This window comes from Pleurodeles waltl, chromosome 4_2 (genome assembly GCF_031143425.1).
Source record: "Pleurodeles waltl isolate 20211129_DDA chromosome 4_2, aPleWal1.hap1.20221129, whole genome shotgun sequence".
Classification (NCBI taxonomy): domain Eukaryota; kingdom Metazoa; phylum Chordata; class Amphibia; order Caudata; family Salamandridae; genus Pleurodeles; species Pleurodeles waltl.
In genome coordinates, this window is record NC_090443.1 from 862,277,877 (window position 1) to 862,293,307 (window position 15,431).

The 15,431-nt window shown below is 43.1% G+C and overlaps 1 protein-coding gene across 2 annotated transcripts in view; it reads left to right on the plus strand.

Annotated features, from left to right (window-relative positions):
* USP24 (ubiquitin specific peptidase 24) overlaps positions 1 to 15,431 on the plus strand; it is a 1,409,949-nt gene that overhangs the window by 727,748 nt on the left and 666,770 nt on the right. For both annotated transcript variants that reach the window (XM_069232604.1, XM_069232603.1), the window contains exons 38-39: positions 3,105 to 3,166; positions 12,450 to 12,641. In XM_069232604.1, coding sequence (XP_069088705.1) covers positions 3,105 to 3,166; positions 12,450 to 12,641 — 254 coding nt within the window. The remainder of the gene's footprint in view (positions 1 to 3,104; positions 3,167 to 12,449; positions 12,642 to 15,431) is intronic.

Here is a 15,431-nt window from a genome sequence, read left to right on the forward strand (position 1 = left end):
TGCCAGATGAGCTAGAGGCCAAAATCCACAGGTAGACTTTGCAAAAAAACACCTCTGTTTTCTTTGAGAAAATGTGATGTGTCCACTTTGTGTTTTGGGGCATTTCCTGTTGCGGGCACTAGGCCTACCCACACAGGTGAGGTACCTTTTTTATCGGGAGACTTGGGGGAACATAGAATAACAAAACAACTGTTATTGCCCCTTGTCTTTCTCTATGTTTTTTCCTTCCAGATATAAGACAGTGTGTAAAAAAAGGCGTCTATTTGAGAAATGCCATGTAATTCACATGCTAGTATGGGCACCCCAGAATTCAGAGATGTGCAAATAACCACTGCTCCGCAACACCTTTATCTTGTGCCCATTTTGGAAATACAAAGGTTTACTTGATACCTTTTTTTCACTCTTTATATTTCAGCAAATGAATTGTTGTATACCCGGTATAGAATGAAAACCCACTGCAAAGTGCAGCTCATTTATTGGCTCTGGGTACCTAGGATTCTTGATGAACCTACAAGCCCTATATATCCCCGCAACCAGAAGAGTCCAGGAGACGTAACGGGATATTGCTTTAAAAAATCTGACATTGCAGCAAAAAGTTAGAGTAAAACGTAGAGAAAATGGCTGTTTTTTTCACCTCAATTTCAATATGTTTTTATTTCAGGTGTTATTTTCTGTAGGAAATCCTTGTAGGATCTACACAAAGTACCCATTGCTGAATTCAGAATTCGGTCTACTTTTCAGAAATGTTTAGGTTTCTGGGATCCAGCATTGGTTTCACACCCATTTCTGTCACTGACTGAAAGGAGGCTGAAAGCAGAAAAAATCATAAAAATGGGGTATGTCCTAGTAAAATGCAAAAATTACGTTGAAAAATTAGGTTTTCTGATTCAAGTCTGCCTCTTCCTGGAAGCTGGTGATTTTAGCACTGCAAACCCTTTGTTGAGGCCAATTTCAGGGGAAAAACTACAAGGCTTCATCTGCAGCCCTTTTTTCCCTTTTTTTTTTTTTTAAAAAAAACGAAATTTTCACTGTATTTTGGCTAATTTCTTGGTCTCCTTCAGGGAAACCCACAAAGTCTGGGTACCTCTAGAATCCCTAGGGTGTTGGAAAAAAAGGACGCAAATTTGGCATGGGTAGCTTATGTGGACAAAAAGTTATGAGGGCCGAAGCGCGCCCTGCCCCAAATAGCCAAATAAGGCCTGGCACCTGAGGGGGAAAAGGCCTGGCAGCAAAGGGGTTAATCCCTTTTATTTTATTATTTCTTTTAAGATAGCTGTTGTTTATATTTTATAAAGATGTTTTTATTTGCATTATCGGCACCACTCTGAGAAGGCGTCACTATCAGCGTCATGATCAGTGATGTACTTAGGTATTAACATCATGTCCCTTTCTCACTTACTTGTTATAGAAACATAATGTACACTTTTTGGGGGGTTGTTTATATAATTTCTGCCACAAGTCTGCCTCCTTATTAGTTGTTTGGGAGCATACCTGCATCAGGGGTCCTACATAATCTGTATAAATACATCTCACACGGACAAGGTCATTAGAGGGATTCCTTCCAGATGCCATCTACACTGCACATCACCTTACTGCACAACTCAGCCTTTGTCACCACGGAGTCTGACATAAGACCTCATCCCAAGGTAACGAGGGTTAGGGGTCGCTCCTCATGTTTGCCACCACCCGACATTGATGAGGACGATTTTACCTCACAATATGACAGCAGTATAAACATGGATTTTCAGGAGGACATTGTGCTTGATACTTCTCCTGATACAGGGTTGATTTGTACCATTCAGCCCTCAACAAAAAAGAGTGCTTCACTTGCTGTAGTGATTAAATATCGATCTGAGGTTCTAAATCTACAGTTGCTTTCTGTTTAAATCAAGCTAAATGTGGTTGCTGAGGTTTGGCACATTGTGCCATCCTCATGTGAGCAATTACACTTCTGTTTAATGAAGCCCTGACTAACACCCTTAAGAGCACTACTGCTACACCGTGCTGTTGCCCACCAGTGAATAGGCAGGTTGCCAGACACCACAGACTGGTGCCTGGGGACCCAGATTCCACCCCCTTTCTGTGCAGTGACATATTTTTAAAATCTAAAAAGGTCCCAAATTAGGATTCTACACAGTAGTACCTCCAATTGTTTTGTGCTCGGCGTCCGCGGGCACAAGAGGAGTCAATCAAAAAAGTCAAGTCAGTGGGCAGGGATGGTGCCTATATTCAACTATCACTTACAGGGCTGAATGAGGTCAACACCGAGACCACCGACACTACATAGAAGCATGTGTGAGCACTGCTGTGAAATGTTCCATAACCAGTCTAGCACCTGGGAAATATTGTAAAGGTGAGGAATCTGTATCCACCAGAGAGAGAATTACCAAAGGTAAGATGCTGAGTGGAAAAAAAAAGTTTTTCCTTGGCGACCAGCTTGGAAGTGACCCGATTTACAAAATGGTAGTTGTTTCGACTTTTCTACAGGAATGATTAACTTTATTGTCATTTGTCCACTCGGTGAAATCCATTTTCATCCTTCTGCTACCTGGTATACATGGTTACTTAAACTTTAGAACTAGAGATCACTGTAATACAATCTTGAAAGACTATTCGGATGACCATCTTTTCTCAACTCCCAAATACTGAGATCCAGTTTTGACGTTTCCGAAATGAGGAATCTGAAACAAATAGTGCACAGATGAAGTTGCTTTTTGTGAGTAGCAGTCTTTTGGTGGTGTATTCTGTTCTTACTGAAATTCGTCATTAATCTGCAAGCAAGCCTTCTTAAGATAGCCTTGGGTGATCAATTTCTTTATGGTGGCACTGAGAGCCTAGAGAACTTGTCACTCAAAGCAGTGTCACTGACTGAGTGTACTTATGGTATTGCAGTGCATTTCTCTCCATCAATGGCAGCAATGGAATGCTCACAGGGCTATTATCTTTTTCTCAGAGCTGAATAGTATTTCAAAATATAATGAATGTAAAACAACTGTGATGTTAGATAAATAACTCTTATGAGGTGTAACGTTTTCTTAGTTTGACCTAAAAACTAGGCGAGACCTGTGTCTGTTTACTATCTCTTTTGTTTTATATTTCTTTAGACTTTTATCCCAGTGTATGGAATACTTTGACCTGAGGTGCCAGCTACTGGATGATCTAACATGTAAGTGTCCACAAAAATCCAACTGAAGTAAGGACATTTTGTAGTATTATAATTTTACACCCTGTTCTATCGCTTTTGAAAAGCCTATGCATTTGAGTTAGAAAGGATGACAAGTGATGTGTAGATCGGTGACCTCCTGCTATTTGAAGAGAAGTTCTCGAATTCTAATAAATGAATTTTAGATGCGACTTTCATCCATCGGGGTCTAACAAGTTGAATACATCCATGTGTGCCAGAACAGGATTCTAGAAATATTTTGCACTTTTCAAGTTTCACAGGTATCCAGAGGTGTGTGGATACTGGTATTGTCAGTGTTGGTGTTAACGCAAATATGTATGTCCTGTGTTTTCTGGGTTAACTAGAGGTAGAAGTTGCAGTACACATTTTGTGGCGTGCAGATGTGATATCATTTCCTCTGTCTACGTACCTTGGAAGGTTCTCAATTTAGGAAGTTTCAATGCTGCCAAAGACACTAGTCTTTGTGATGTTCTTAGGAGAAGGGATATGATGGTTTTGAATGCCAGGCTACTAATGCTCTTATTTAGAAGACAGTTAAACAACAGTTCATTGAGATTTTACTTACGGTAAACAGATATCTAACCAGACAAATAGCAAAGCATTGAAAGTACTAAAGCTAACCTTTCTCAAAGAAGGTTCTTATATTTTACATGCAAGGAATACACATGCAGAAGATATTGCTATGTGCTTCAAACATGAGTACACAGTGACGGTGAAAATAATGTGAAACAAACCTGTACATAATAATGAAAAGACATAAGACCACTGAAAGAAGGACAACAATGATAGATTAGGAAAAAAATGCCAGACTAAACTACAATTATAGTCTAACTGCCTACAGAGTTAATGGCATTGTGACTCATAAATAACTGAAGGGTAATCAGTAGCGCAGTTTGTATTGTGAAATTTCACTCAATATTCTGTTGAAACAATAAACAAAAAATTACAGGAACTCTATTGAGAGGATGACTTTACAAAATTAACTTCCCTTGCAGAGCATCGAGTTGACAGTGCTGCACAGTGAGTCAGGAAGTGTCTAATGAAAACCTAAACTTTAGGACATTAATCAAGGGAGAGCAATTCAAAATAATTGTATGCAGCGAAAAGGGTGATAAAATGCAATAGTACAGTAGGTCTTCAGTTTACTATTATTCATTATACTGACAGAAAACACTGTAATCATACTTGTATTAATCAGTTGTTAGCACACATGCATTTACCACAGATGTAATACAACTTGTTTGTGGGAAAGTACCATTTTTGACACTGTCTCCCCCACCTTTTGCCTTAGCACTTATTTCTTTTTGACTGAAGGTGCACTGGGTCCCCGCTAACCATGTCTCTTGTGCCAGTGCTCTTTTGCTAAAACAAGGTAATTCTCAATTGCAACCTAGTAGGCACAGGTCATAACCTCCCTTGTGAGTCCCTGGTAAATGATACCCCTGGTACCCAGTCGATGGGTACTAGAGAGGCTCCGTAAGACCTGCAGCATGTATTATGCCACCCTAAGGGACCCACCCACAAAATTGCATGCAGACTGCCATAGCAGGATGTGTGAAATGGTACAAACCATTTTTAAAATGCGGCCTTGCACAGACCCTGTGTGCATGGCCCAGACAACTGCATATAATATATGTAAGTCACCCCTGCAGCAGGCCTTAAGAGCCCTAAGGCAGGGTGCATTATATTACAGGTGAGGGCATATCTGCCTGAGCAGATGTGCCCCTGTGAGGTCTAGTTAAATTACTAGATATTGCAAGTGACCGTGCAGCCATCTTAGTGACATGTACTGGACTCTGATCAATATGAGTTACCCAACTACGTGATGGCTGCACGAAAACTAATGGTGTTTGGTGTCAAACACCTCGTCTTAATACATCTATACCAGATTTATTATGACATGCACCCAGAGGGCACCTTTGAGGTGCCCCCTGAAACCCACTAGTCTTCTGGTGTCTTGGCTGACTGGTATCATCCAACCTGCCACCACAGACGAGTTTCTGACCCCTGTAGGTGACAGCCAGTGCTCTTGGAGGTCAGAAAACAATGCCTCCTTCAGAGAAGATGTTATCACCTCCCTCAACAGTATGGCTAGTGAATCGGCATGCCAAGGCCAGAGGCTTCAAAACCCCTGTTACCTTTGATATGCAACCCCGGCTTCATCCCGACCTGGATGATGCCACCTCCTGCCCTCTGGCCCATTTGGTACCAGGACAGACTGGAAATTAGCTATGCAGTAGGCATGTTTCACTTCTAGGCCAGTCACAGCCCTAAGAACGGCTTCCTGAAGTGAAATCTGGAGGAAAGATTCCATCATCTGTTTTTGCGTGGAACTAGAAAGTCTGGGTCAGGAAGAGGTCATCTGAGGGTGTAGTCACGTCAGGAGTAGGTAGACCATTACTTACTACCCTACACTCTCCAAAACGCCCCTAAATTCAGTATGTAGGTGTCCCCTGACACAAGGACTTCAGATTAGTCTGCCTGAAAGGAGGAGGACAAAGAAGAGCAGAAGATGTGTGAACTGTGGACCAGCACCAAACTTAACACAGAACCCTACCTGGCTGCTGCTGTCCCGACAATTACATTTCGACTCGTCCAGAAGCAGAACAGCCTCCTGAAAACACTTGGAGGTCTGCCCAGCACTTTGTTGACCCACCAATATTTCCCTTAGAGAGGAGAGTGCTTTTTGTGATTTAGTGTAAATCAATTCAGTAGTTTTTGAGACATTAAAAGAAAAAAAAATGTTAATATCTAGAAGCGCGAACACTCCTGATGTGGTACAGAGATCTGATTGGCTGTCAACACTTCAAACAGGAAGTGTTGGCAGCCATTTTGGGACTCAGCTGCCTTCCAGACAAAAGGTAACAAAATAAAGAAAGAAGGGCAGGGTAAGAATATTCTAAACCCCTAGCCTTGGTGCTGGGGTCCCCCAGGTACCCCTGCCAAGGCAAAACAGCATTTAAAAAAACAGTTTTCACCAGATTTGTGGCAGATTTGCAAATCTGTGGCAAAACATTTAAAAAAAAAGAAAATAAAGGCTGTGCTTGCTTTGAAAAAACAGCCCCTGGGTGGGCCAGGACCCAGGGGTATGGCATTGTATACAAAAAATAAAGGAGCTGTGGCATCATAAAGGAGTGGAATACCCTAGATGTCACAGATCACTCTGGCCACTGGATCTGCAACTTGCCACTTCAGAAACCAAACAAGACTGCAACTTCTGAGACAACCTTGCTTTGCAACATAGTTTTCCCGGCTTCTTCCAGCAACTGCAACGTATCCACGGCTGTGCATCCTGTGGGGTTGGCAAGACTTCAGCTGCACCAAGAAGGAATCGCTCTTAGAGTGAAGGAGTCATCTGCAGGCACCTAAGGCAGCGACATCCGGCTGCGTGGCTCTGCTCTCCTCTGGAACTGCTTGGATCCTTCAACACAGGTGGTGGGTCTTAGTGGTCTCCTTGGTCCTCTCTGCCTTCTTTCCAACTTGGGAGACGGTGGCCCCTTGCCTCTCCTTGTAGAACTGAATCCCTATGCATTGCGACTTTTGCGGCAACCATGGCTTGTTGACTCCTGCTCTGAGGGATCTTCAGGCTCCAAGTAGCCCTGGCCTCCAGCACTTCATCCTTTTAATGACCATCTCTCCTCTGCTGCTCCATCAACGTGGGACTCCTCTCCAGGTGTGCTGACTGGGCCTCACTGCAACTTATTTTGCCTTGCTGCCAGTGGGTTGCCTGGGGGGGCTGCCACTGCCTCTGCTGGCTCTTCTGACTGTTGAGGGTCAGCCCAGACTCCCTTCCTAGGATCGAGTCCTCGGATCCTTGCTGGTCCTCTTCAGCTCTGCACCTCCTCTTCTGCCCTGCTTTGCATTTGCCAAGGCTTGTTGGTGGTCCTCCTGAATGCTGACCCCTCTGCAATCTGTTGACGGGTGTGGGACATCTTCTGCACGACTCCGGGGACTCCTCTTCAGCTCCTGAACTCCGCAGCTGGTCTTCATCCTCCTTCATCGACACAGATCTTCTCCTACAAAAGTGTGGGCAGTGGCTCCTACCCTGGCTGGAAACTATATCATGGACTGGCCTCTGTCTCCTTCTTTTGCAGGCCTTCTTCTTCCAGAATACACCTTTGGGTTCCTCTGGTCTGGCCCTGTTTTTGCAAAGCTCCTTTTTAAGTCCCCTTGTTAGCCTGTTGGGAAACCAGGTAACTTACCTCTGTGGTCCTGGTCTCTGGGGGTCATCTAAGTACCCATGTCTGGGGGTTCCGAGTCCTCACAGCTCCCGACTAACTACCCCACATCCTTGAGTGAGGGACCTAACTTCGCATTCCACTATTTTAGTATATGGTTTGGCCCTTCCCTAGGGCCCCAGCTATTTTCTGCTATTTCTTACCAATGCTTGTTGTTTCTTGTGCGAATTCCTAACTATTACTGTATATATATTTAGTGTGTACTTGCCTCCATTTGGAGGACTGCCTGTAAGTAATCTAGTTTAGTGTTATCATGATAAAGTACCTTTATTTTTGTAACGCTGTGTGGTTTCTTTCATGTGTGATAAGTTACTGTGTGACTACTGTGGTATTGAAAGTGCTGTACACTCTTCCCAGGTAAGTCTTGGCTGCTCATCCACAGCTACCCCTAGAGAGCCCTGGCTTCCTTGACCCTGTTACTAACTAATAAGGGGTTGCCTGGACCTGGTACATGGTGTAAACACCGCAGGTTTCCACCACACACCAGGCCAGCTTCCTACAAGGATTTGCATTAATTCTCTGCAACTATCCCAACATTCTGACCAGTGAACCAGGTAACTAATTAGAATATCCCAGTTTTCCCATATCATATAATGTAAGAGTGCATGAAGCCATTCGTTTTCTATTTAGTCAAGGACCACAATCTGCCAATTTCTCTGCTACTGAATTGTTTAGTCACTAGATAAAATTATTCTGCACAAAACATTTGATCCCATGAGGCTGTGGGTGAGAGAGGACTCAGTGAGGTCTTAGTTTAGAGCCTCAAGATTCATTGAGAAATAGTAGGCCCGGAGGGATACTTGCTGTGCTTTTACTAAGAAGTCATAGGCAGGAGGCCCAGTCGTCCTTACAGTTTCATATAGATTTAGCATTTGCAACAGTGGGGAGATGCTGCCCCAGATTAAGATAAAGGTTTTTTTTTGGCCCGTGATTTTTTTGTGTTACCAAGGGCAGTAACTAATAGCATTTGGAATGTTTGAGAGATGTCTCTATGCATGGAGAAGGGGTTTTGTAAGATGTTAAAATCTACTGAAGTTCTGCATTGTTCTTAAGTCCACCCTTTCAGACAGCTTATGATGGTTGCAGTTAGGAGCTATGTGACTGCAATGCTGTGTTCTGGCTACCTGTTGAACCTTCAAGCAAGTGCAAAAGTTATGTTTTCTGCAGGCACTAGTGTTTTTGCCTTATTGATGCCTAAATTGATACCTGAAGTTTCTGTTGAGGTCCCATGTCAAGCCAATGTGTTCTTGCTCTTTAAGAGTATTAACACCGGAAGCTGATTTTTCGAGAACTCTTAAATAAACCTCTATACTTTCTTTATCTCATGCAAAATGTTTTTTGGAGCACAAATTGCTTTCTTGGTAATTGTGGTCTAGCCTGTTCCATTTCGTAGTGCACACCACTGAATTCTCGCAAAGCTGAGGAACATCTGCCCACATTGGACATTAAAAGGGCACTTAGTTTTCACATTGGTAGAATTAAGGAGCTGCAAGTTTATGATCAACTTTTTATGGACTTTTCTGGGGAAAAGAAAGTGAGTAATCCACAGACTCTAAATGCTAAATCAATAGTCGTTTGTATCAAGGTTTTCTTTGCTTTGACAAAGAACCACACAGGAGGTTTGAAGCTAATTTTGAAAGAATATTAATGCTTTTGTCATCCTGGGCAAAAGGAGTGCTGGTGTCAGACATTTGTCATGCGGCAACATACTTGTGTCTCTTCACATATAAAAAGTATTTACTATCTTAACTTGCACTATAGAAATGAGGCATATTTTTGTATGACAGTTGTGTGTGACATTTTGGATTAGAAGGCTTTTTCAATAATGACAGGCTTCTGTTAAGAGTACTGGTTGGGAGTCAGTGTAACCATTAGGAATCTTTTGGAAAAAATACCCATTAAATGAATATGTAATTTACCTTGAATAACATTCTCTCTAGTGGATACTTGAATCTTAGCTCAGGCTCCAAATCGCCTCCCCATTCTGATAATAATGGTAATAGTAATAGTCGTTTGTGGGTATTATCTGTAAATAAAGAATCATTGATAGTTTAAATAAAAGTGTGTTTTTTTCTTCTTGTTTGGTGTCTTTTCTGTATTACTGTTTTCTCCTTGCCTCTGTAGAGCCCAGAAAAAGGGGGTGAAACTGAGATCTAGGGCACGTGTGGTCCTTTTATGCATAGATTTGTTGTACATCATCAGAACTGGAGAGGTCAGTTTGTTCACTGGCGATCACTGCAATAACATCCTCTCTGAAGTAATGTCGTTTTGTATGGTGCGCTAATCACCGCAAGAGTATCCAGGCTCTTGAGCAGGCGTGTAGTTACCCGCGTGATTACTAGCCAGGTTTTCAGCTTGTTGCAGAACTCAAGAAGTGAGGAGGAGGCTCTGATGTGTTGTGGGAGATTGTTCCAAGTATCTGATAAAGACTTTAAGTTGTAGATTCCTTACCTTAGAATTACCTCCAGGCGTTAGTCTGAATCCAGAGATTTTTCTCAAGCAGTACCACTGAATGCTGTCAAATGGTGTTGCTGTGCTCGGCATCCTTCGTCGGTGTTGTGCACACTGGATATGACATCACAGGACCTATATAGGTGTTACCCCGGTTCGTTGACATCGGTACATTTCTTTCCGCGCAGATCCGAAGAAGAACTACCCATACAGTAAACTTTTGGGTAAACCTTTGTCGAAGCCTTTTTGGCACACTGGTGCGTTGAGATGCCGTCACGGAAGACTGGATTCAAGCCTTGCAACTCCTGTCATCGTATAGTGTCTGTGATGGATCCTCACCTCGTGTCTTTGGTGTTTGGAGTGTGACCACGACCCAAAGTCATGCTCCAAGTGCCGGGCCATGAATCCAAAATCTTTGAGGGAGCGGGCCCTACAGCTACTTGCTGTCCGGCGCTCGGCTTCAAGTCACTACCGGTCTTGGTCAGGAAGAAAGTCCCCCCCCACACACACACACTCCTCGACATCACACTCCAGGTCCTCGGGACGTTCAGGTAAGCCTAAGAAGTGCAAGCGTTCTTTGTCTTCGCCCCGTCAGGCTACTGATGTGACACTGGATAAGGAGCGTCGTCGCTCTATGCCTCTGTTCTCGTAGCCTATGTCTGGGTCGGCTCCACACCTCCCCAAGTTTCTGGGAGCCAGAGCCACCCCTGCCCAACTAAATGAGTTATACGCAGCCATGCAGAGCCACCCCTCCCCAACTACATGAGTTCTATGCAGCCATGCACCTCATCTTTGGTGAGGTAGACTGCGCTGGAGTGACTTTGGGCCCCGTAGGGTCAGCAGGGGCCTTCTTGATTTCCGCGCCAGTGGTTTGGCCTCTGCTCTGCAGGGCACTCAGGGATCCATTCCTGGTTCCGAACTGGCATCCATCATGCCATCTTGACCTTCCCTAACTACGGTTCCAATGTCAACACTCCTGATGCCCATACCCATGGTCAGCATTGATCCTATTCTCATTGCCAACACGGATCGTGACCGGTGTCACTCGATGCTGATTCTAACTTTGGCATGGACCTTGCTCTCTAGTCGGATCATGACCCTTACTCTTATGGCTTGGGGTACGGTGAGAGTTTGGAGGGGTCTCTGGACCCCTTAGAATACCAGCTTGACGACCCTATGAACTGGGCTGCGGACCTGGGTGAAGCCAGTGGTCTGGACTCTTCCCCTCACACTGGCATGCTTTCTCCTCCTACTGTGAGTACGGAGGAGGGAGCGTCCTATTCCAATGTGGTGAGGAGAGCTCCCGAGGTCCTGGGCCTCAAGCTGCCTTTGGTGGCTGTCAGTATTAATCTCCTGACTGAGGTGCTTCAGCCTGGGTCTTCCTCTTCTGAACCCCTTTTGCCCTTTAATGAAGTCCTCACTGATGTCCTGCTGGGTTTTTTGTCCAAACCCAGCATAGTGGCTCCTATTAATAGGACGGACACCCACTGCCATAGACTAGTGCGATGTAGGAGAACTTTTCTTTTCTTTTGTTAATGCGTTGGATATGTGCGAATGAGAGTGAGGGTGACAGCAAGTATCTGGCTAGTTGGTGGAAGTTTTTTGACTGTTAAGGCTACCTGGTCCCATGTTGTGCATGGGTTTATGTGTGCATGAGGAGTTTGAATGTGCTGCGTTTGTGAATGGGAAGCCAGTGGAGCTCCCTGAGATAAGGTGAGATGTGGGTGCTGTGTTGGAGGTTGAAGATAGGTTGAGGATGAGTGTTGCAGCTGTTTCCCACGGGGAGGTCTTGTTTCGGAAGGCTAGTAGTTCCATTTTCTCCGAGTTAATCTTTAGGCAGTTGGTTCTCATCCATTCAGCTATCATGGTCAGGCAGTGACCTTAGGTCAGCGATTGCTGGAATAAACATTTTATGTTGCGTCCGACACCTTTAAGGACATTCGAAGATGAAGAATCTACCGCAAGATAATATCCATTAGTTTGTTAGCCACATCCACACCTCATGCCACCATCTACTAGTTATTATGACCCAACGATAAGACATAATTTTAAGAGGCTAAGATCTATACTGTTTCCTGTTATTAATCCAAGGGGTGCCCTTGGGTTTGCATCAGAGAGTTGTTTTTCTATGACACTTATGCCAGTCAACTGAGGTAACATTTGCACACTTTTTGCTGCTTTTTATCATGCTGTTAGTTAATAATACCATTCTTAAATTGCAGATTATGAAGGCTGGCTCTGTACTTTGTGTTCTCATGATAAAAACAATACAAATTGTAAGGAGAGCGGTGAAACGTGCTTGGACATGTATCTTCAACACTCTTAAGCAAAGCTTTCGTTCTACATTTTATTGTAACGTGTACCTGTCTATTTTTGCTTCTTGTTAGTTTAGGGCCAGTTGCCTAGTCTAACACTTCTTGTTAAATTATTGTAATAGGTTTTCTTAATGTCACAAAGTAACTTCTTATTAGCTGTGTTGTGTACTATAAAATTGAGCTGACGGTTTATGCTTTTGTAGTAGAAAGCGGTATATAAATTGAGAGTGCCTCTTATTCATTGTTTTTCTTCTCCTGTAGCTTCTGAAATGGATCAGCTAAGCTTGAGTCCAGCAGCCATGTTGGAAGATGAGATAACATGGCTGGATAATTTTGAACCTAATCGTACAGGCGATTGTGAAACCAGTGAAGCAGACAACATTTTATTAGCAGGACACCTCAGGCTTATTAAGACTCTTCTTTCACTGTGTGGTGCAGAAAAGGAAATGCTTGGTGAGTATTTCCATTGGCCCCTTTGGTCAGCCTTTATAGATCAATAGAAGGATTCTTTTTGGAGATTCCTTGTGACGCTGTCCACATGTAGAGAACAGAAAATAAGTTTATATTTGCAAATTTCTTTCTGTTAGATTTCACTACACATATGAATGATATTAGAAATCACCCAGTTGTGACAGGGAAAAACATCACTTTACTCATAACTAATAGGCAATACATTATATTCCTTTGTTGTAGTGGGTAATTCAGTGCATAAGATGAGAAAGCCTATTCCAACTAAGGGCCTCTGCAATTGAAAAAAATTTCCAAGTGTTTCATGGGAAAGTTATGAACCACTTGTCAGCTTTGGGTCAGGAATATCAACAGGCACGACGGGGTGTACCATTAGATTCACAAGTATAGAGATTAATTATTTCACATATAAGCGGTTGTATGTACTAGCCGAGCATTATTATAATCCAAGATGAAACAAAATCATTTGTTAGTTGAATTGTCTGTGGTGGAGAGAACAAAGCGTACTTGCTTTCGTAAATAAAATTGACAATACAGGGAGTGCAGAATTATTAGGCAAATGAGTATTTTGACCACATCATCCTCTTTATGCATGTTGTCTTACTCCAAGCTGTATAGGCTCGAAAGCCTACTACCAATTAAGCATATTAGGTGATGTGCATCTCTGTAATGAGAAGGGGTGTGGTCTAATGACATCAACACCCTATATCAGGTGTGCATAATTATTAGGCAACTTCCTTTCCTTTGGCAAAATGGGTCAAAAGAAGGACTTGACAGGCTCAGAAAAGTAAAAAATAGTGAGATATCTTGCAGAGGGATGCAGCACTCTTAAAATTGCAAAGCTTCTGAAGCGTGATCATCGAACAATCAAGTGTTTCATTCAAAATAGTCAACAGGGTCGCAAGAAGCGTGTGGAAAAACCAAGGCGCAAAATAACTGCCCATGAACTGAGAAAAGTCAAGCGTGCAGCTGCCACGATGCCACTTGCCACCAGTTTGGCCATATTTCAGAGCTGCAACATCACTGGAGTGCCCAAAAGCACAAGGTGTGCAATACTCAGAGACATGGCCAAGGTAAGAAAGGCTGAAAGACGACCACCACTGAACAAGACACACAAGCTGAAACGTCAAGACTGGGCCAAGAAATATCTCAAGACTGATTTTTCTAAGGTTTTATGGACTGATGAAATGAGAGTGAGTCTTGATGGGCCAGATGGATGGGCCCGTGGCTGGATTGGTAAAGGGCAGAGAGCTCCAGTCCGACTCAGACGCCAGCAAGGTGGGGGTGGAGTACTGGTTTGGGCTGGTATCATCAAAGATGAGCTTGTGGGGCCTTTTCGGGTTGAGGATGGAGTCAAGCTCAACTCCCAGTCCTACTGCCAGTTCCTGGAAGACACCTTCTTCAAGCAGTGGTACAGGAAGAAGTCTGCATCCTTCAAGAAAAACATGGTTTTCATGCAGGACAATGCTCCATCACACGCGTCCAAGTACTCCACAGCGTGGCTGGCAAGAAAGGGTATAAAAGAAGGAAATCTAATGACATGGCCTCCTTGTTCACCTGATCTGAACCCCATTGAGAACCTGTGGTCCATCATCAAATGTGAGATTTACAAGGAGGGAAAACAGTACACCTCTCTGAACAGTGTCTGGGAGGCTGTGGTTGCTGCTGCACGCAATGTTGATGGTGAACAGATCAAAACACTGACAGAATCCATGGATGGCAGGCTTTTGAGTGTCCTTGCAAAGTAAGGTGGCTATATTGGTCACTGATTTGTTTTTGTTTTGTTTTTGAATGTCAGAAATGTATATTTGTGAATGTTGAGATGTTATATTGGTTTCACTGGTAATAATAAATAATTGAAATGGGTATATATTTGTTTTTTGTTAAGTTGCCTAATAATTATGCACAGTAATAGTCACCTGCACACACAGATATCCCCCTAACATAGCTAAAACTAAAAACAAACTAAAAACTACTTCCAAAAATATTCAGCTTTGATATTAATGAGTTTTTTGGGTTCATTGAGAACATGGTTGTTGTTCAATAATAAAATTAATCCTCAAAAATACAACTTGCCTAATAATTCTGCACTCCCTGTAGTCAAAATTGGTCACGGCTGTAATCTGCTTAGTTAAGTAAGTGCTCAGTCAGTTTCTACCCTCAAACCCTTTCACCACAGAGGCTGGACTTTATGGGGAGCCTATGGTGAATGGCCAAAAGGGGAATTAGCACAATTCAGAAGATTTAAAAGAGCATTAAATCCTTCGTCTTGGTACCATTCAGTTTTAAATGATTGGCATTCATCCAAGAATGGACTTTAGGCAAACACTCCTTTAAGATAGAAGCTGCTACCTGCAGGTCTCTTTCCAGTGTAACTATAATTTGGGCATGCAAAAAAAAAAAAAGGTTGCACCCAAAGACTGGAAACGTTGAGGGATCATATAAAATTAATTAGTAAGGGTGATAAGACCGAGCCTTGCGGGACCTCCACCTGAATAAGCTCTTAGTGTAGGCTCAAATGGTGGACAAGAAATGTGGACTGGTCTACTGCTTAAAAAATCTGAAAGTCGTGATAAGGTCAGGTCTTTGATTTCTAAGTCTGTAAGCCTAGTCAGAAGAGTAAAGTGGCTTAAGGCATCAAAAGCTGCTTGTGTAGGGTCATTAGAATCTAAGTAACTGCAATATGGGAGTCTGCGGCACATCTTAGATCATCAAGCAAGGAAACCAAAGGAAGCTTGGTGCTGTGTCCTGACCGAAAGCTAATCTGAGCCAGCT